The 22,617-nt window shown below is 35.2% G+C and overlaps 1 protein-coding gene across 1 annotated transcript in view; it reads left to right on the top strand.

Moving 5' to 3' along the window:
- SAMTOR (S-adenosylmethionine sensor upstream of mTORC1) overlaps nucleotides 1-21,546 on the top strand; it is an 85,419-nt gene extending 63,873 nt beyond the window's left edge. The window contains exons 4-5 of the mRNA XM_004418804.3: nucleotides 1,684-1,798; nucleotides 18,349-21,546. Coding sequence (XP_004418861.1) covers nucleotides 1,684-1,798; nucleotides 18,349-18,978 — 745 coding nt within the window. The 3' untranslated portion in view covers nucleotides 18,979-21,546. The remainder of the gene's footprint in view (nucleotides 1-1,683; nucleotides 1,799-18,348) is intronic.
- The last annotated feature ends 1,071 nt before the right edge of the window (nucleotides 21,547-22,617 follow it).

Genomic DNA, 22,617 nt, shown 5'->3' with positions numbered 1-22,617 from the left:
AAATTTGATGGAATGACCTATAATCATTAAATTAAATCAGTGATTAAAAATCATAAAACTCCAGGCTCAAATGGCTTCCCTGGCAAGTTCTAGTAAACATTCAAGGCGAAATGAATTCTGTTCTTACACAAACTCTAAAAATAGAATAAAAGGGGCTGGCCCCGTGGCTTAGCGGTTAAGTGCACGCACTCCGCTGCTGGCAACCCAGGTTCGGATCCCGGCACGCACCGATGCACCACTTCTCCGGCCTGGCTGAGGCGGCGTCCCACATACAGCAACTAGCGGGATGTGCAACTATGACATACAACCATCTACTGGGGCTTTGGGGAGAAAAAGGGAAAAACAAGGAGGATTGGCAATAGATGTTAGCTCAGGGCCGGTCTTCCTCAGCAAAAAGCGGAGGATTGGCACGGATGTTAAAAAAAAAAAAAAAAAAAAAAGTAACCTCTATTTATTGCATTCTTTTTCTGAGAAAAATCAACTTTAGATTGTATTATTTTCACTTATAGTGCCTTTTCCAGGAGCTTAACCTACTGTCTGTAGTTTAACACCTCCCTCATGGACCCTAAGGTAATAATGCTAGCTAAGCTATGAGGGAGAGAAAGAAGCTGGACAGGGTCTTTCTGCCCTTTAGACTTCAAGGAACCAAGATTCTGTTTTTACCCAATTATTTCCCTGCATTTTCTTTCCTTTATTTTTCCAATATCCATCAATTTATTAAAGTAAATTAACATCAGTGAAAATGGCATATGTCTGAAGTTGATTTTCTTTATTGCTTTACTGTCTGAACATTAGGACTACAGGCTTTGGACCAATAAAATCTACTGTTTTTCTTCCTCCTTACTTGCTGCTATGTAGATCAATATTAGTTGCACTCAACTAACTTTATAAAATGGTCATTTCTGGTACTATTTTTCCTACTATTTTTGGACATGAGGAAAGCTCTTGCACATAATAAAAATTTTTCATAACTTAAATACTATTTATGCTTTTTGGTCTCTTTTAAACAAATCATTGAGACAAATTAAAGTCAAGTCCAAAGACATTGTTACATTGACTACTGAGAATTGATTTGTGAATGGATTCTTTCATCTACAATGACAGTTTTCAAAATGTGGTCTGGGGATCTGAGACCCTTCCAGGGTCTCTGTGGGGGAAAAATTATTTTCATAATAATACTAAGTTGTCATTTGCCTTTTTTACTCTCATTCTCTCATGAGTATAAAGTGGAGTTTTCTATAGACTACATGGCATATGATGTTGCAACAGCTTGAATGCAGAAGCAGATATGAGAATTCATCTTTCTATTAAACCAGACGTTAGACTTGAAAAAATGTAAAACAATGCCTTACTTTTCGCTATCTTTATAATCTATATTTTTCATTAAAAAAGTTTAATTTACATTAACATATACACTAGGTTTATTGTTTTATAAATGAATTAATAAAGTTTTTTAGACTATTCAATTTTAATTTCAAATACGCTATTATTGATAGATATAACCCACATAAACGAAAGTTCTTTAAGGTCCTCAGTAATGTTTAGATGTGTAAAGGGATCCTGAGACCAAAAAGTTAGAGAGCCGATAATCTATATGATCTTTTTTATTCTCAAATGTTTGAATTTTTTTCTTATACTTTATTTCATCTTATAAAAGGCAAACTAAAAATAATCTGTTTTTAGGTTGCTACAGACCTCAGGAAAGATCAGATTACTTGATGTTGGCAGCTGCTTTAACCCATTTCTGAAGTTTGAAGAATTTCTAACTGTTGGCATAGACATTGTACCTGCTGTAGAGGTATGCATAGTTCTGATTTGTTTTGTTTTAAGACTTGAATATTTTACGTGTATATTTACAGAGGAAAAGCACTGTCTTTACATTCCTGAAATAGCAAATGTATTTCCTGTGTATGAGTGGATAAGAGATTATTTCTGTTCAAAACTAAATGTATATTCCATGAAAATTTTTGAGCATTTGGTTAACCAGTATTAATTTGACCAGTACCATATTGTCTTTATTTTCTTTGTTTTGTTCCCTGTTATCATCTTTTATTGCAATCAAGAAACTTTAGTAGATTGCAGATTTGTATTGTTTGGGCTTTTTGTTTGGTTTATTTTTTTAACACATCTCTTTCTGAAATATACTGTGAAGTAGAGCCATTATGGAATAGTGGAAGGAGCAAGAACTTTGGAGTCAGCCAAAACTTTATTAAATTCCAGCTATTTGTACTTAATAAATGAAACTACTGAACATAGAATATTTCCTCTACTTTTAAAATTAGATTTTTTTCTCAGTCACATAAATTCCTAATGTTTGCCATTTTACTTTTGATATAGCACCAGGCACAAAAAATTTCTTAAATATGACATTTTTATTGTTATAAAGAGAGTGTATTAGAGTATATACCCTTTGGTTAGAGATCCCCACCCCTACTATATTCCCAGCACCTAGAAGAGTACCTAGTACATTAAGTACTTCTTGAGTAAAAGAATGGAATCTTACTTTCAATCTAGGTTTGAATCTCTAAGCCTGCATTTCTCATCTGTATAATGAGGTTAGTAATGGACCTTCATAGGATTGTGTAATGTTTACTTGAGAAAAAGTATTTAAAGCACCTAGCACAGCACTTGTTATATAGAGTGCTAAAGAAATGTTTGCTGTTATTGAAAAGTTCCCACATGAAGATTCAACTTTCATATAAATCTTTTCTTTAATTTCGATGAGCATGACTGTCTAGATTGAATGTATATGAGCAACATTGAGCACCAAGAAAAAGCTAAAACCATTACTATCATCTCTACTACTTAAAGATAGACAAATGTTTGCTTTATGCTAAAACAGCTGTTCTTAGCTCATCACAGCAGAGAATTCCTGTGCCTCAGGAGCTGTAGTTTTAAAGTGCAGGTAGCACATCTGACCGGGCAAGAGAAACAATAGAAAAAATAAACAAATGGGACTACATCAAACTAAAAAGCTTCTGCACAGCAAAGGAAACCATCAACAAAACGAAAAGACAACCTAACAATTGGGAGAAGATATTTGCAAACCATACATCTGATAAGGGCTTAATCTCCAAAATATATAAAGAACTCATGCATCTCAACAACAAAAAAACTACCAACCCGATTAAAAAATGGGCAAAATACCTGAACAGACATTTCTCCAAAGAAGATATACAGATGGCCAACAGACACATGAAAAGATGTTCAAAATCACTATCAGGGAAATGCAAATCAAAACTACAATGAGATATCACCTCACGCCCGTCAGAATGGCTATAATTAACAAGACAGGAAACAACATGTGTTGGAGAGGATGTGGAGAGAAGGGAACTCTCATACACTGCTGGTGGGAGTGCAGACTGGTGCAGCCACTATGGAAAACAGTATGGAGATTCCTCAAAAAATCAACGATAGAACTACCATATGATCCAGCTATTCCACTGTTGGGTATTTATCCAAAGAACTTGAAAACACCAATTTGCAAAGGTACATGCACCCCTGTGTTCATTGCAGCCTTATTCACGATAGCCAAGACTTGGAAGCAACCTAAGTGCCCATCAAGGGACGAATGGATAAAGAAGCTGTGGTATATATACACAATGGAATACTACTCAGCCATAAGAAATGACGAAATCCAGCCATTTGTGACAACATGGATGGACATTGAGGGTATAATGCAAAGTGAAATAAGTCAGAGGGAGAAGGCCAAATACCGTATGATTTCCTTCATTAAGTAGTAGATAATAACAACAATAAACAAACACGTAGGGACAGAGAGTGGATTGGTGGTTACCAGAGGGGAAGGGGGGAGGGAGGAGGGTGAAAGGGATAATTCGGTACATGTGTGTGGTGATGGGTTGTAATTAGTGTTTTGGTGGTGAACATGATGTAGTCCATGCAGAAATAGAAGTACAATGATGTACACCTGAAATTTTTGCAATGTTATAAACCAATGTTACTGCAATAAACATAAAATTTAAAAAATAAATAAATAAATAAATAAAAGACGAAGAGACACACACACAAAAAAAATAAAGTGCAGGTAGCTTTGTACATGGATTCTCTCCCCTTCCTTCCTCAGGATACACATTAGTGATGTCCTTCAGAGACTGCTGAGACATGATGACCCTTTGATCTAAACACCAGGCTTAAGTATTATTCTTAAAATATTAAATTTGTTTATAGATAGGGTTATAAACTTTGAACTGTAAAGTCATTAGGGAAGTCAAAAGAACTGCTATACATAATACATAAGTTCTAAAGTAAAGTCAGACTTTCACAGTTCCAGAACCCTATAACTAATTTTAAAACAAAGGGAAGAGACTTACACTTCCAGTCAAGATGGAGTAACATGGACCAGATTGATCCTCTTTCCTCCTGCCTGAAGCAGCAAAAAAGTGGACAAATTATTCAAAATAATTTACACGACACTGGACATCACGTAATGAAGGACAGTGATCCCTAAGAGATTGAAAACAAATGAGATGAGCCCTACAACTGCACCAGCATGTAGCCTTCAGACAGTTTCCAGGACGTGGCACAAAGAGGGGATTCCCAAGCAGAGCCCAGTTGATGCCCTGAGTTGTGGAGACAGAGCTGAGAGTCCTGGGAGACCAAGAGAGCTAGGGTTCCTAGGACCAGAGTATCAAAGATATGAGAGCTGCACAGAGGAAAACTCCAGAGGTCTGCAGAGAGTCCTCCTTGAGTACTCACTTGAGTAGTGATGAGTACCTGTGTGTGAGAAAACTACATGATATTGGAGGAAGTACTACTACCTGAAAAGACTAGAGGTTATAGTGCCCAGCACTCATACAGGCTAGAAATAGTACCTGTTCCCACCAGCCTCACTGGAAACCTTAAGAATCATGAAGCATTGGGTAGAGTACACAGAAGAGCCTGGCATCAGTAGTGGAGAATATTAGCCGTAGACTGAACACTGCTCTAGTCCCACCTAACAGATCTTAAAAGCAAGACCTCAGAAGATCAAACTGTCTCCAGGTAACTTAACTACATCCCAGAACAAAGCTCAAAAATCTTTATGGCAATACAGAGCCATCCAGCACCTAATTCACTGTGTGTGGCATCCAATAAAGAAGTAACCAGCCATGTAAAGAAATAAGAAAATAGAACCTACAGTGAGGAGATAAATCATCCAACAGAGATCAACCCTGAACTGACACAGATGTTAAAATGAGGAAACAAAGACATTAAAATGGGGACATTATGACTATATTCCATATGTACAAAAAGTTAGAAACGTGGAAGATATTTAAAAATACCTAAATCTAACTTCTAGGGGTGATACTACAATGTATGATATGAAACATGTACTAGATGGATTAATGGTATGTTAGATATTACAAAAGAAAAGTTAAATTTAAGACATGGCAATAGAAACTACCCAGAATTAAACACAGAAAAGAGAATTTTGTAAAACAAAAGAACTACAGCAAGCAATGAGACACTTTCAAGTGGCCAAATATAAGCATAATTGGAGTCCCCCCCAAAAGGGAGGGGTGTTGAAGAAATAATGGCCAAAATTTTTCCGAATTTGATAAAAGCTATAAACCTACAAACCCAAGAAGCTCAGCAAACCCCAAGCACACAAAACAAAAGAAATTACACCAAGAAATATGGTAGTCAGACTCCCCAAAAACCAGTGATAAGGAGAAGGTCTTAAAAGCATCCAGAGATTTAAAAAAAAAAAGCTCAAGTACTGAAAGATAAAAATTTGTTACCTAGAAGCCCACACCCAGCAAAAATATCTTTCAAAAATGAAGGCAAAATAAAGATTATTTTTCAGACATACAAAAGCTGAAAGAATTCAACATCAGCAAACTTGCAGTACAAGAAATGTTAAGGAAAGAGTGCTTCAGCCAGTTGGAAATATGGATCTACACAAAATAATGAAGAGTACAGGAAGTGATAACTACACAGGTGTAAAAAGTATAAGACTTTTCCTTTATTGTTTAAACTCTTTAAAAGACAACTGACCATTTTTATGGGTTGAATTCTATTCTCCTTAAAAAGATATGTTGGAGTCCTAACCCCTAGTATATGATTTATTTGAAGATAGGGTCTTTACTGATGTAATCAAGTTAAAATGAGGTCATTAGGGTGGGCTTTAATTCACTATGACTGTAGTGTCCTTATAAAAAGCAGAAATTTTGACACAGAAACACACACATGGGTGTGATGCATCTACAAGCTAAGGAGCACCAAAGATTGCCAGCAAACAACCAGAAGCTAGGAGAAAGCATGGATCAGATTCTTCCTCACAGCCCTCAAAAGACCAGCCTTGCAGATACCTTGATCTCTGACTTCTAGCTTCTAGAACTGTGACATAACACATTTCTATTGTTTATGCCATCCAGTTGGGGATGTTTTGTTATGGCAGCCCTAGTAAACTAATACAACCATTTAAACAAAAATATCGAGTGAGGTTTATAATATATGTAAAAATCAAATGTATGACAACAATAGCACAAAAAGTGAGAGGGAGAGATATGGAAATATACTCTTTTGAAGTTCTTATATATGAAGTGGTGAAATATTATTTGAAAGTAGGCTATGATAAGTTAAAAATGTATACTATAGATCCTAAAGCAACCACTAAAATAAAAAAAAGAATTAGAGCTAATAAGACAACAAAGGAAATAAACATGGAATCATAAGGAACTTCAGTTAATCCAAAAGATGGCAGAAAACAGAACAAAGGAAACAACAAACAGATGGGACAAATAGAAAATACATAGCAAGATTATAAGTTTAAACCTAAGTGTATCAATAATAACATTAAATACGGCCTAAATACCCCCAATTAAAAGGCAGACATTGTCAAATTGGATAAAAAAAACCAAGACCCAAATATATGCTACTTATAAGAAATAGACTTCAATTATAACACACAAATAGATTAAAAGCAAGAGCATGGACAAAAGAAAGGTGACGTGGATATATTATAATCAGATAAAGTAGATGTCAGAGCAAAGATTATTACGAGCAATAAAGATAGTCATTTCATAATGATAAAAAGGTCAGTTCATCAAGAGTACAAAAAAATCCTAAACATTTATGCACCTAATAAAAGAGCTTCAAAATAGATAAACCAAAAACTGATAAAATAGCGAAGAGAAATAGACATTTATAAAATTATAGTTAGAAATATCAATACCCACTCTCAATAATCAATAGAATGATTAGAATATCATCAAAGAAGAACTCGCCAGGAAAATTAGACCATATTTTGGAATGAAGGTAAATAAAAAACATAAGATATCAAAATGTGTAGGATACTACTTAAGTCACTAAAGTAGTACTCAAGGGAAAATTTACACTACTAGACACCTTTATTAGAAAATAAGAAATGCCTCAAAGCAATAACATCAACTTTCCAACTAGAAAAAAAAGGCACACTAAATAGAAACTGCAAGAAAGAAAATAAAGATCAGAGTAGACACTAATGAAATAGAAAACTTTCAGAAAAACAGTAGCGAAAAGGGTTGAAAGCAAAAGCTATTTCTTTGAGAAGTTCAATAAAATTGATAGGAGTGACTTCAGCAACATGGCAGGGTGAGCTGTTCCCTTTCTCTCCCCCTTTAAACTACAACTAAATGGACATTCATTGACGAACATAAGATACCCACACAGCACAATAGGATGCCTGAGAGACCCACACAGCTATACATCTGAAGGTGGATGGACTGGGCTCCCAGGGAAGTAGTGGAGATACGTGAGCACTTCCCTGGCAGCCCTGTGCGTACATGCGAACACTTTCCTGGCCAGCTGGAGTGCCCATAGTGCTGCTGTAGTCCCATAAATTGGAATGCACCTTGGCGTGACTCTAAGAAGAGGTGGCAGCCACCCTAAGCCCGTGCACCAACACTTTCCCAGCCAGTACGAGAGCCCACTGTGCCACTGCGGTCCCAATGAGTGGCCCAGGCTCAGAACCCACAGAGAAGCCCACCCGCCAAGCACAGCAGCTGGCATGACCGTAAGAAGAGGCAGCGGCAGATCTACACACTCAACGCAGATGCTTTCCCAGCCATTGGGAGTGCCCACTGTACCCCCACAACTTCTAGCAGACAGGGTGGGATGAGAAACATAGCTCCTGCTTCCCCCCAGTGGTAGCAGGTGGAATCTGCGACCTGATACTACCACAAATGCATTGGTAAAGGATTAGTTCATCAAGCACCATGAGGAACTACAGCAACAATTTACAGCAAAAGGAAAATGACAAGTCTCCAGAAACCAATCCTGAAGTCACAGAAATTTACAATTTAAAGGCCGGAGAATTCAAAATAGCTGTCATAAAGAAAGTCAACTACGGGGCTGGCCCGGTGTTGTAGTGGTTAAGTTTGCACACTCTGCTTCTGGCAGCCCAGGGTTCACAGGTTCAGATCCTGAGCGCGGACCTACACACTGCTTATCAAGCCACACTGTGGCAGGCATCCCACATAAGGTAGAGGAAGATGGGTATAGATGTTAGCCCAGGGCCAATCTTGCTCAGCAAAAAAGAGGAGGATTGACAACAGGTATTAGCTCAGGGCTAATCTTCCTCACAAAAAACGAAGAAGAAAGAAACTCAACGAGTTACAAGAAAACTCAGAAAGACAGTTCAGTGAGCTCAGGAATAAAATTAACAAGAAGAAGGAATAGTCCACCAAAGAGACTGAAACTATAAAAAGAAAAAAGCCAAGTGGAAATTTTGGCTTTGAAGAACACAAAGAGATAAAAAATAATCTAGAATCTTTAAAGTATAGAGCTGATGTGTTATGGAGGAAAGAATTAGTGATTTAGAGGATAGGGATATAGAAATGCTTCTGGTGGAAGAGAGAGAACTAAGATTTTTAAAATGAAAGAATTCTTTGAGAAATAGCCAACTCAATTAGGAAAAGCTACCTAAGGATTATACATATTCCAGAGGGAGAAGAGAGGGAGAAAGGAGCAGAGCGCTTATTCAAAGAAATAATAGCTGAGAAACTCTCAAACCAGGGGAAGGAACCGGACCTACAAATACATGAAGCCACTAGAACTCCTACTTACATCAATGCTAAAAGACCTTCTCCAGGGGCTGGCCCAGTGGCGTAGCGGTTAAGTTTGGGCATTCTGCTTCAGTGGCCTGGGGTTCACCTATTCAGATCCTGGGCGCAGACGTACTCACTGCTCATCAAGACATGCTGAGGCAGCATCCCACATAGAAGAACTAGAAGGACCTACAACTAGGATATACAACTATGTACTGGGGCTTTGAGGGGGAGGAAAAAGAAAAAGAGGAAGATTGGCAACAGATATTAACTCAGGGCCAATCCTACTAAAAAAAAGACCTCCAAGGTATATAAAAGTGAAACAGGCGAAAGTCAATGACAAAGAAAAAATATTAAGGGCAGCAAAGCAGAATAAAATAACCTACAAAGGAACCCATATCAGGTTTTCAGCAGATTCCTTGGCAGAAACCAGACAGGCTAGGAGAGAATGGAATGATATATTCGAAATACTGAAAGACAAAAACTTGCAGCCAATAATACTCTATACAGCGAAAATATCCTTCAGATACGATGGAGAAATAAAAGCTTTCCCAGATAAACAAAAACTGAGGGAGTTCGTCACCACTAGACCTCCCCTACAAGAAATGATCAAGGATGCCCTCATACCCAAAACAAAAAGGCAAAGGTCTACAAAGCTTTGGAAAACTGCAGCTCTCTTTCAGTACAGGGTAGCAAATAATTATAATTTAAAAGGGAAAGAGAAGGAAAGTATCAAAAGTAACTATAAACACTCCAACTTAGCCACAGACTCAGAACACAAAACAGAATAATTTGTGACAACAATAACTTAGATGGGGAAGAGGACAGAGATGGAACCTGATTAGACTAATGGTAATAGAAGGCTCCCAGAAAATGGACTTTTCTATGAGATCTTTTACACAAACCTCATGGTAACCACTAAATGAAAAATCAGAACAGAGACACAAATGATAAGTAAGGAGAAAACTGTCATAGAAAATCACCAAACTGAAATGGCAGTCAGAAATACACAGGAAAAGAAACAAGGGAAATATAGAACAACTGGAAAACAAGAGATAAAATGGCAGTATTAAGCCTTCATATATCAATAATCACCCTAAATATAAATGGGTTGAATTCTCCTATCAAAAGACACAGAGTGGCTGGATACATTGAAAAACAAGACCGAATAATATGCTGCCTCCAGGAAACACATCTCAGGTCTAAAGACAAACACAGGCTCAGAGTGAAGGGATGGAATATGATACTCTAAGGAAATGGCAAACAAAAGAAAGCAGGTGTTGCCATACTTATATCAGACAAAGCAGACTTCAAGATAAAAAAGACAATGAGAGACAAAGAGGGGCAGTATACAGTGATAAAAGGGACATTCCACCAAGAGGAGATAACACTTATGAATATATATGCACCTAACACAGGAGCACCAAACTACATAAAGCAACTATTAACAGACTTAAAGGGAGAAGTTAAGAGCAACACAATAATAGTAGGGGGACCTCAACACCACACTTACATCAGTGGATAGATCATCCAGACAGAAAGTCAACAAGGAAATCATGGAATTAACGAAAAACTAGACCAGATAGACCTAATAGATATATATAGAACATTCCATTCAAAAACAGAAGAATACACATTCTTTTCTCAAGTGCACCTGGAACCTTCTCAAAGACAGACCATATGCTGGGAAACAAGGCAAGCCTCAATACATTTAAGAAGATTGAAATCATATCAAGCATCTTTTCTGACCACAATGCTATGAAACTAGAAATCAACTACAAGAAGAAAGCTGGGAAAGTCACACACATGTTGAGACTAAACAACATGCTTCTGAACAACCACTGGACCAATGGAGAAATTAAAAAATACCTGGAGACAAATGAAAATGAAAATTCAACATACCAACACTAGTGTGATGCAACAAAAGCACTCCTGAGAGGAAAATTCATAGCAATTCAGGCCCACCTCAAAAAACAAGACAAATATCAAATAAGTAATCTTAAACTGTACCTAACAGAACTACAAAAGAAGAACAAACAAAGCCCAAAGTCAGCAGAAGGAGGGAAGTAGTAAAAATTAGAGCAGAAATAAATGAAATAGAGCTAAAAAAAACAGTAGAAAGGATCAGTGAAACTAAGAGCTGGTTCTTTGAGAAAATAAACAAAATTGACAAACCCTTAGTGAGGACTCACTAAGAGAAAAAGAGAAGGCTCAAATAAATAAAATTAGAAATGAAAGAGGAGAAATTACAATGGATACTGCAGAAATACAAAGGATTATGAGAAAATACTATGAAAAACTATATGCCCACAAATTGGATAACCTAGAAGAGAAATGGATAAATTCTTAGATTCATATAACCTCCCAAAACTGAATCAAGAAGAAATAGAGACTGAATAGACCACTCACAAGTAAAGAGATCGAAACAGTAATCAAAAACCTCCCAAAAAAACAAAAGCCCAGGACCAGATGGCTTCTCTAGAGAATTCTACCAAACATTCAAAGAAGATTTAATACCCAGCCTTCTCAAACTATTCCAAAAAAATCGAAGAAGATGGAACACTTCCTTACTCATTCTATGAGGCCAACATTACCTTGATACCAAAACCAGACAAGGACAGCACAAAGAAGGAAAATTGCAGGCCAATATTGCTGATGAACCTAGATGCAAAAATCCTCACAAAATATTGGCAAACCGAATACAGTAATACATTAAAAGAATCATACACCATGATCAAGTGAGATTTACCAGGGACACAGGGATGGTTCAACATCCACAATCAATGATACACCACATTAACAAAATGAGGAATAAAAACCACATGATCATTTCAGTAGATGCAGAGAAAGCATTTGACAGGATCCAGCATCCATTTATGATAAAAACTCTCAATAAAATGGGTATAGAAGGAAAATACCTCAACATAATAAAGGCTGTATATGACAGACCTACAGCCAGCATCATACTTAACAGTAAAAAACTAAAAGCCATCCCTCTGAGAACAGGAACAAGACAAGGGTGCCCACTCTAGCCACTCCTATTCAGCATAGTACTGCAGGTTTTGGCCGGAGCAATTAGGCAAGGAAAAGAAATAAAAGGAATCCAAATTGGAAAGGAAGAAATGAAACTCTTTTGCTGTTTGGAGATGACATGATTCTATATATAGAAAACCCTAAAGAATCCATTCAAAGACTATTAGAAATAATCAACAACTACAGCAAAGGTGCAGGGTTCAAAATCAACTTACAAAAATCAGTTCCATTTCTATACACTATACACAATGTACAAACTAGCAGAAAGAGAAGTCTAGAATACAATCCTATTTGCCATCACAACAAAAAGAATAAAATATCTAGGAATAAATTTAACCAAAGAGATGAAAGGCCTATATACTGAAAACTATAAGATATTATTGAAAGAAATTGAAGAAGATATAAAGAAGTGGAAAGATATTCCATGCTCATAGATTAGAAGAATAAACATAGTTAAACTGTCCATACTACCTAAAGCAATCTACAGATTCAATGCAATCTCCATCAGAATCCCAGTGACATTCTTCACAGAAATAGAACAAAGAATCCTAAAATTTATATGGAACAACAAAAGACCTCGAGTAGCCAAAGCAATCCTGAGAAAAACTAACAAAGCTGGAGATATCACAATCCTTGAATTCAAAATATACTACAAAGCTATAGTAATCAAAACAGCATGGTTCTGGCACAAAAACAGACACACAGATCAATGGAACAGAAATCAAATCCCAGAAATAAAACCACACATCAATGGAACAGAAATCAAATCCCAGAAATAAAACCACACATCTTGACAAAGGAGCCAAGAACATACAATGGAGAAAGGAAAGTCTTTTCATTAAATGGTGTTAGGGAAACTGGACAGCCACGTGCAAAAGAATGAAAGTAGATTATCTTTCACCATACACAAAAATTAACTCAAAATGGATTAAAGACTTGAATGTAGGATCTGAAACCATAAAAGTCCCAGAAGAAAATATAGGCAGTACACTCTTTGACATGGGTCTTAGCAGCATCTTTTTGAATACCATGTCTATTCAGGCAAGGGAAACAAAAGAAAAAATTAACAAATGGGACTACGTGAGACTAAAAAGCTTCTGCAAGGCAAAGGAAACCATGAACAAAATGAAAAGACAACCCACTGACTGGGAGAAAATATTTGCCAATCATATCCAACGGGGTTAATTTCCAAAATATATAAAGAAGTCATACAACTCAACAACAAAAAACAAACCACGTGATCAAAAAATGGGCAGAGGATATGAACAGACATTTTTCCAAAGAAGATATATATACAGACGGCCAACAGACACATGAAAAGATGTTCAACATTACTAATTATTCTGCAAATGCAAATCAAAACTACAATGAGATATCACCTTACACCTGTTGGAATGGCTATAGTTACCGAGACCAAAAATAACAAACGTTGGAGAGGATTTGTGGAGACACAAATGTGGAGAAAAGGAAACCCTCATACACTGGTTCTCCTGGTGAGAATGCAAACTGGTGCAGCCACTATGGAAAACCGTGTGGCGATTTCTCAAAAAATTAAAATTAGAAATACCATATGATCCAGCTATTCCACTACTGGGTATTTATCCAAAGAACTTGAAATCAACAATCCAAAGAGATTTATGCACCCCTATGTTCATTGCAGCATTGTTCACAATAGTCAAGACGTGGAAGCAACCCAAGTGCCCTACAAATGATGAAAGGATAAAGAGGATATATACACACACACACACACACACACAATGGAATACTACTTAGCCATAAAAAAAAGACAAAATCATCCCATTTGCAACAACATGGATGGACCTTGAAGGGATGATGTTAAGCGAAGTAAGCCAGACAGAGAAGAGACAAATAGTGCGTAATTTCACTCCTCTGTAGAAGATAAACAAACACATGGATAAAGAGAATAGATTAGTGGCTACCAGAGGGGAAGGGAGTTGGGGGGTGGGCGAAAGGGGTAAAGGGGCACATAATGTATGGTGATGGATAAAAATTAGACTACTGGTGGTGAGCATGATGCAGTCTATACAGAAACTGATAAATAATAATGTACACCTGAAATTATACAATATTATAAACCATTATGATCTCAATAAAATAATTAAATAAAAAATAAAATTGATAACCCACTAGGCATACTGATTAGGAAATAAAGAGAAGGTAGTGATATCATTATAGATTATTAAGAGGATAATAAGGAAATATTACGAACAACTTTATGCCAATAAATGCTACAACTTAAATGAAATGGACAAATTCCTTGTATGACACATACTCCCAAAGCTCACTCATGAAGAAATAGATAACCTGAGTGGCCCATATGTATTAAAGATATTTGAATTGGCAATTAAAAACTTTCCCACAAAGAAAATTCCAGGCCCCAGTGGCTTCACTGGTAAAAGCTACCAAACAGTTAAAGAAGAAATAATAGCAGTTATACACAAACTTCCGTAAAATTGAAATGGATGGAATACTTTCCAACTCAAATGATGCTGTTACTCTGATACCAAAACCGGACAGACATTACAGAACAAGAAAAAAACTATATACTTCATCCCTCACGAACATAGATGCAAATGTTTATTATAAAACTTTAGCATGTTGAATCCAACAATATTTCAAAAAGGATAATACATCATGGCTCAGTTTGGTTTATTCTAGGAGTGCAGGATTGGTTTAATGTTCAAAAAATACTCAATCTTTTCATCACAGTAATACACTAAAAAAGATCATCTCAAGAGGCACAGAAAAAGCATTTGACAAAAATCGAAATGTTCTTTCCTGATTAAAACTCTCAGAAGGAATTGAAGGGAATTTCCTCAACTTGATAAAGGGTATCTGAAAAACCTACAGCTAACATCATACTTAATAGTGAAAGAAAAATGCTTTTCCCACACGAACTGGAACAACAAGATAAGGATATTTACTCTCACCAGTTCTATTCAGCATTCTCTAGAGGTTCTAGCCAGTGCAATAAAGCAAGAAAAAGCAATAATAGGCATCCAGATTGGAAAGAAAGAAGTAACTGTCTTTATTCACAGGTAACATTGATCATTTATTAGATTATTCTTTGTAATCTACAGAGAAGCTACTAGAACTAATAAGTGAGTTTAGCAAGATTGGAAGATAAAAGATCAATATACAAAAGTCACCTAATTTATATATCTAGCCACAATCAATTAGAAATTAAAAACATTTACAGTAGCCTTGAAAGTATGAAATATTTATTTAATATATGGAAATATATTTAAATGAAATATAAATCTGACGAAAAATGTGGAAAAACTTGTGTATTGAAAACTATAAATTATTGAGAGAAATTAAAGAAGACCTAAATAAATGGAGAGATATACCATGTTTATTGGCAGAAGAACTCAATATTGTTAACATGTCAGTTTTCCCCAAATTGATCTGTAGATTCAATACAATCCTGATAAAAATCCTAGCAGGTTTTTTAATAGAAATTGAAAAACTTCTTATAAAATTTGTAGGGAAATTCAGAGGACCTAAAACAACTAAGATAAAAAAAACGAAATGACTCAATAACTAAAACAACTTTTTAAAAGGACAGTGTTGCCTGAAATTTTTACAATGTTATAAACCAATGTTACTGCAATAAACAAAAAATTTTTTTTAAAAAATAAATAAATAAATAAGTATATTTCCTAAAAAAAAGGACAGTGTTGGAAAGTAACATTACCTGATTTCAAAATTTATTGTAAAGCTACAGTATTCAAGACAGTGTAGTATTGGTGTCAAGATTATCAATGAAATATAATAGAGGGTCCACAAATGGGGCCATACTTAATGGACTACTGATTTTCAACCAAGATGAAAAGGATAGTCTTTTAAACAAACGGTGGTTGGAACAATTGGATATCCATATACAAAAGAGAAAACTTCAGTCCATGCCTCATACCACATACTAAAAATGAACTCAAAATGGATCATAGACCTAAATGAAAAACCTAAAGCTATAAAACTTATAGAAGAAAATCTGGGTGGCGCTGGATTAGGAAAAGATTCCTTAGATATGACACCAAAAGCAGTCCATGAAAGAACAAACTGATAAATCGGCGTTCATCAGAATTAACAACAACTGCTCTTGCAAAGACACTGTTAAGAGAATGAAAAGACAAGCCACAATCTGAGAGAGAATATTTTCAAGTCATATGTCTGATTAAGGACTTGTATCCAGAATAAAGAACTCTTAAAACTCAAAAATAAGAAAAGTTTTTTAAAATTTAAAGCAATCTGGTGGTGAACATGATGTAATCTATGCAGAAATAGAAGTACAATGATGTACACCTGAAATTTTTACAATGTTATAAACCAATGTTACTGCAATAAACAAAAAATTTAAAAAATAAAAAAATAAAAAATAAATAAAAAAAATTTAAAGCAATCTAGTTATTTTTAAATGGGCAAAATATTTGAACAGACACTTTACCAAAGAAGATATCCAGATGTCAAATAAGTACATGTAAAGAACATCACTACTCATGAGGAAAGTGCAAATTAAAACCACAGCATACCACTACACACTTATTACAATGGCTAACATTTTAAAAGCTGGCCATACCAGGTATTGATGAGGATTTGGAGGAACTGGAACTCTCATACACTCCTGGTGGGAATGTAAGATTGTGTAACTGCTTTTGAAAACAGTTTTGGAGTTTCTTTAAAGGTTAAACATGCACCTATTATATGATCCAGCCATCCCTTTCCTGGATATTTACCCAAGACAAATAAATGAAAGCATGTCTGTTCAAAGACAAATGGGAATATTCATAGCAGCTTGAGTTGTAATAGCCAAAAACTAGAAACAACCCAGATATCTGTAAACAGGTGTATTGACAAACAAACTGTGGTATATCCTCGATACAGTAGGATACCTCAGCAATTAAAAAGGAATAAACTATCCATATGTGCAAAAAAATGGATGACTCTTATGTGAAAGAAGCCAGGCAAAAATAAGAGTACATAATTTTGTATTATTCCATTTATATAAAATTCTAGGAAATGCAAACTGATCTTTAGTGATAGAAATCACATCAGTGATTGCCTCGTGGCAGGGGAAGAGCAGCAAGGGTATTACAAAGGTGCATGAGGAAACTTTTGGGGGTGTTGGATCTATTCATTAACTTAATTGTGGCAATGGTTTCACAAGTGTATAAATGTCAAAAGTTATCAAAAGTGTACACTTTAAATATGTTTGTCAGTTATACTTCAGTTTGTATGTCAGTTACACTTCAATAAAGCTATCAAAAAAAAAAAGGCAAAGGGAAGAAAAACAAGAATCTTTTTCTGTGTAATAGAACTTTATGTATCACTTTCCCTAATAGATAGTCCAGATGATTATGTGACCAGCTTGTATACCCACTAACAAGAATGAGGGACTAAGGTATTAGCCCATATCTTTGTTAATTAACTAACTATTGTTATATGATAAAGGTAACTAATTTTTATCTAATTTTAAAACTGCTTTCTTATTTTGGATCATTTCCATAGAGCTTAATATTCAGCAAATTATGTGATGCTGTTTATTCCTTTACTTGTAGCGTTTACCAGGGTCATTTGACTAAATTAAATTTAATGTGTAGTTTGTTTCAAACCAGGGATTAACATTTTAGTACAATAAATGGAATATTAAAATTGCTTTTTTAAGATAGTTAAAGTTAATGGTTTAAGAGATGTTTTTCATGACTGAGAAGTTTGGGTATTCTGTTTTTACAAATTTATAATGCCTCTTTCATTATCCTCTTTGACTGCTTTGATTCATCTTTATTTCATGATTTAAAAATATATGCTTAAAAATTATTTCTAGGGCCGGCCCCGTGGCTTAGCGGTTAAGTGCGTGTGGTCCGCTGCTGGCGGCCCGGGTTCGGATCCCGGGCGCGCATTGACTCACGGCTTCTCCGGCCATGCTGAGGCCGCGTCCCACATACATCAACTAGAAGGATGTGCAACTATGACACACGACTATCTACTGGGGCTTTGGGGGAAAAAAATAAATAAATAAAAATTATAAAAAAAAAAAAATTATTTCTAATTTCAAAGTAATTGTTAGGCAGAAATTTTTTTAAGTGATGACTAGAAATTCTCTGGGCTTAATTACTCTTGAGATTTTTGTGAGTAAAAGTTTTAGTTGAATAAGTCTGTGCAAGTGGAATAATTTACAAGCTTGAATTATATAGAAATGCTGTGAAATACTTTGGTGGAAATAATCTTGAAATTCTTAATATTCCTTGTTTTTCCCTTTCTGTAGAGTGTATATAAATGTGACTTCCTGAATTTGCAGCTTCAGCAACCACTCCAACTTGCACAGGATGCTATAGATGCCTTTTTGAAGCAGCTGAAAAACCCTATTGACTCTCTCCCTGGAGAACTTTTCCATGTGGTTGTTTTCTCTCTCCTCCTTTCTTATTTTCCATCACCCTACCAGCGATGGATTTGCTGCAAGAAGGCCCACGAACTGTTAGTGTTAAATGGTTTATTGCTTATCATCACACCTGATTCCTCCCATCAGAACCGTCATGCTATGATGATGAAAAGCTGGAAGATTGCTATAGAGTCCCTGGGCTTTAAACGTTTCAAGTATTCAAAATTTTCACATATGCATCTGATGGCATTTAGAAAAATCTCCCTAAAAACCACAAGTGACTTGGTTAGTAGAAACTACCCAGGGATGTTATATATTCCTCAAGATTTCAACAGTATAGAAGATGAGGAATATTCTAACCCTTCCTGCTACGTTCGATCAGATATAGAAGATGAACAACTAGCATACGGTTTCACAGAGCTCCCTGATGCTCCATACGACTCAGATTCTGGAGAAAGTCAAGCCAGCTCTATTCCTTTCTATGAGCTAGAAGATCCCATATTACTTTTAAGTTAATATAAAAGCAAAAGGCCCTTTCAGTCCAGACTCCTAAACTAATTGCTTACACTAATCAAAATACTAACATGAACTCAGTACTTAAAACCTGGTTTGCATAAAAGAAATGCGAAGGTTTACAGAGTTTGCTATTTTTTTCTACTTCTGGATTTTAAAATTTATTCTTATATAGAAAGCTTAGTTTCATGCAGAGTGACTCCTGTCATAGCAGAAACCACTGTTACTTTAGCATTTAGCACTAAGATATCATAGAAAGGTACCTTTTTCTCTTTAGTGCTTTTGTGAAAAAAGAAGCATAATTTGCTATGTACTTTTTTTTCATCTTTTTAATGTTGACTTTAAACCATTGCAGTGAGAAACTTTAAGATTTGTAGGAAGCTGTAGATTGCACTTTGATGACTCACAAGTTAAATGTGACACAGAGATAGATTGGTGTAGTTGTTTTGTGATGCACTTATTCTTTTTTCTAACTAAATCATTATCTGTTACAGAAAGCCATTTTCTGTTCAGTTTTGTCTGATGATCCAGTATTTCCTGAACTTTTTGGAATTGATGATAATTCTTTTTCCTTCTTTCTTGCTCATTGGCAGCATCAGACATTAGGGGAGAGATTTCCCCCAAAATATGTATTCTAATTTGATTAGCACAGTACAATAAACACCATTGGCAAAGTAGAATTTTCATATCTTTCTTGTTAATTTGGGCCTTGGTGTTAAGTATATTTAACTGTGAGAGTTTTACTTTTTTAAATTTAGGTTTCATTTACAAAATTTTCTATTTAAGCAAGGAACAATATAATACTCGATACTGACCTGAAACACCTTTGTGAAAGGGTTTGCACTTGTAAGAGAGCTTATGTTCTATCTAGAGCAACCTTGATAAGGTCTTTACCTTTCCGTTAAGGAGGTGCTGCACTACAAGTCTGGAATTAACAGAAAAATTTAAAATTAACCCTCTGCTGGTAATCTCATAAAATGGCTTTGACCTTTTGGTATTCTAATTTCTATCTAAATCCTAACAGAAAATTTTCTTTGAATATATAAACCATTAGTTGGCTGTGGGAATTTTCCCTTTCCACATTGATAAATGCCTGTCTGTGTTTCTGAATCAGAAGCAAATGATTAAGCAGAAATATATGTCCAAACAAGACAAGATTAGTTTAAATAGCTAAGAACATTTAGTCCACATTGTCTTGTCAGCCAGCAATTGTCATGTAAACTATCATTTTTAAGAGTGCCACTGTGTGGATTTTTTTTCAAGTGGTTATTACATTAAAATTACCTCATACTGAGGTTTTTGCACTGAAATATCACAGTTTCAGATTTCATGGTTTAATGTTATGTATGTGTGTGTTTTTAAAGGAAACTTGCATTTTCAGTAGTTGATCCTAAATTTCATAAACTGCACTTCTCTACTCTGGTAAAACTGATGTTTTTGTGCTTATTGTGAATTGCTGTAGTTAACTTTGAATGTTAAACTTTATTTAGAAATACAGAATTTACCCTTTAAGATATAAATGGTTGTGTGTACCTGATATTTCAAATTAAATTTCACATTCTAAATGAAAGTAAGAAGATTATAATTAACCTAAAAAAGTCAGTTGACTAAATGCAATAAATATTGGTTGCTCAAATATGCCAGAAGTAACTTGAAATTTTTCATTTACTTTCAATAGCATAATATTCCTTAATAATTAGGATTTTCTTTCCAATTAAGCACTACAGGTCAAGTCTTGTAGCTCCCCCAAAAGAAGAAGAAAAAAACACTGTGTTCAGGATAACACAGAACTGTGTTTTGGTAGTACCTCTTTTACCATACTGTCCATTTCTTTGATTTGGCTAAATACTATCTAAAGGGCAAAGAAAACAATATACCAAATGAAAGTGCTTTGAAAGTAAATGAAAACAGTGCTTTTGAGAGGCTGGTGTAAGTGTGACCTGGGAGTCAGCCTTTGTGTTACAGCTAAAATGTTGGTGCTATAAATTCTTCTGATTGTTTACAGATGTTGATTCTGCTTATGCTCCAAAGTGTGCATGATATATTTTAAGTAGTACTTTAAAGAAAAATCTCTTTATAAAACCTATACTCCCACTTAGTATAAATTTGTTTGGATTTATAAATATCATTTGTTACTGTAAATTCAGCTTATTCAAATTAGTTGGCACAGGATTTAAACTAATACATATTCCACCAAAGCCAATTCAATGTATAAGTGTTAAAATATAAGCAGTCATGTGACTTGGTGCCAGATTATATATGTAATGACAAGAGAAGTTAATAGAGCCTTCTAATACTGTATAGGTACTCTTGAGAATGATTTTATTTGGATATATAGAAGTTAAGGGGCCTCCTGTCACATTCACAAGAGGATTCTCCAAAATAATTTGACGTTTCAAAAACAAATGATCATTTGTTTGGATTCTTTAGGATCATGACTAGATCAAGTGATTTATATCATAGTTGCCAAGTGGTGGAAGATGGCATACCTGAAAATGTATGTTTGTGTTTGTTGTATTTTTTCACATTTTGTGAACAAAGCACATTTATTAAAAATTTTAAATTTTCTAATATTCATTGTCTATTACTTATAAACTAAAAGTTTTATGGTCTTTGACCTATTTCACTAAGTGATTTCAGAATTGGGAAGCAATTTAGAACTTGAATAACTTTTAGAATTTTCTAGCTGGGTTCATCTAGTCAAATCCCTTAATTTCATAAATTTGTTCACTGAGATCCAGAGAGCACAAGTGACTTCTCCACTGTCATGCTGTTTATCGAAGAACCAGGACAACAGCCAGCATAAATTCTAGTTTGTTGTATGTCAACCACATCATACTCTACTTTCCTTGAAAGTTAATTACATCAAAGATAATTTAGTTATCGATTATTTTAGGGCAGCAGATGGCATTCTCATGATGTGAAAGAGTTCTTTATTCATTGAACAAATGCTTGAATTCTATCACATAACAATATGCTGGGGAACAGCAGGGATTGTGGTGGTCACAGTGCCCTGCTTTCATGGAGCTTCTGATCTAATGAAGACAACAAGCTTTCTACATCGAGTTAATGTCTGTATCTAGGAATGATTGCCTACTCATCCTACACCTTTGCCCCTGCATAAATCCCTTAATTTGTTTCCCAAAAATGGAACAGGAGGCAAAAAAAAAGTTTTACACAAAAAACTATTCACCAAATTACAGACACATTGTAGATAAGAGGGATGTATTGTTTATCCTCTAGAAAAGTGCAAGCTCAAAATAAATTCTTTGATTGTAAAAGGCAGAAAAACAAATGGAATCGAGCTTTTACTCCATTTCCCCACACTTCTGAGCACAGTACTGCAATGGTATTCCCCTTCAAGAATCCATACACTGGATAAGCAGAAGACAGATTTAAGATCTCGTTCCTTCTTGGTGTTGCCAGTTGTTAGATGATAACAAAGGTGGAAAACAAATTCTTCTCAATTACTAGTCCAAAAAACATAAAACAAATACAAATACTACAAAGAATGTTTGTGTTATGATAATTTGATTCTTCCCAAAAAAACTGAATTGTAGTAACCTCCATGATAGCTCATAATAAAAAGTTCATATCCATGATCCACTGAACACAAAGCTCTCCAAGATTATTAATGGTGGC

The sequence above is a fragment of the Ceratotherium simum genome, chromosome 1 (assembly GCF_057802395.1).
Source record: "Ceratotherium simum simum isolate JZ-2026a chromosome 1, ASM5780239v1, whole genome shotgun sequence".
NCBI lineage: Eukaryota > Metazoa > Chordata > Mammalia > Perissodactyla > Rhinocerotidae > Ceratotherium > Ceratotherium simum.
The sequence above is the reverse complement of the archived record's forward strand: the minus strand, read 5'-3'. Positions and strand labels throughout refer to the sequence as shown.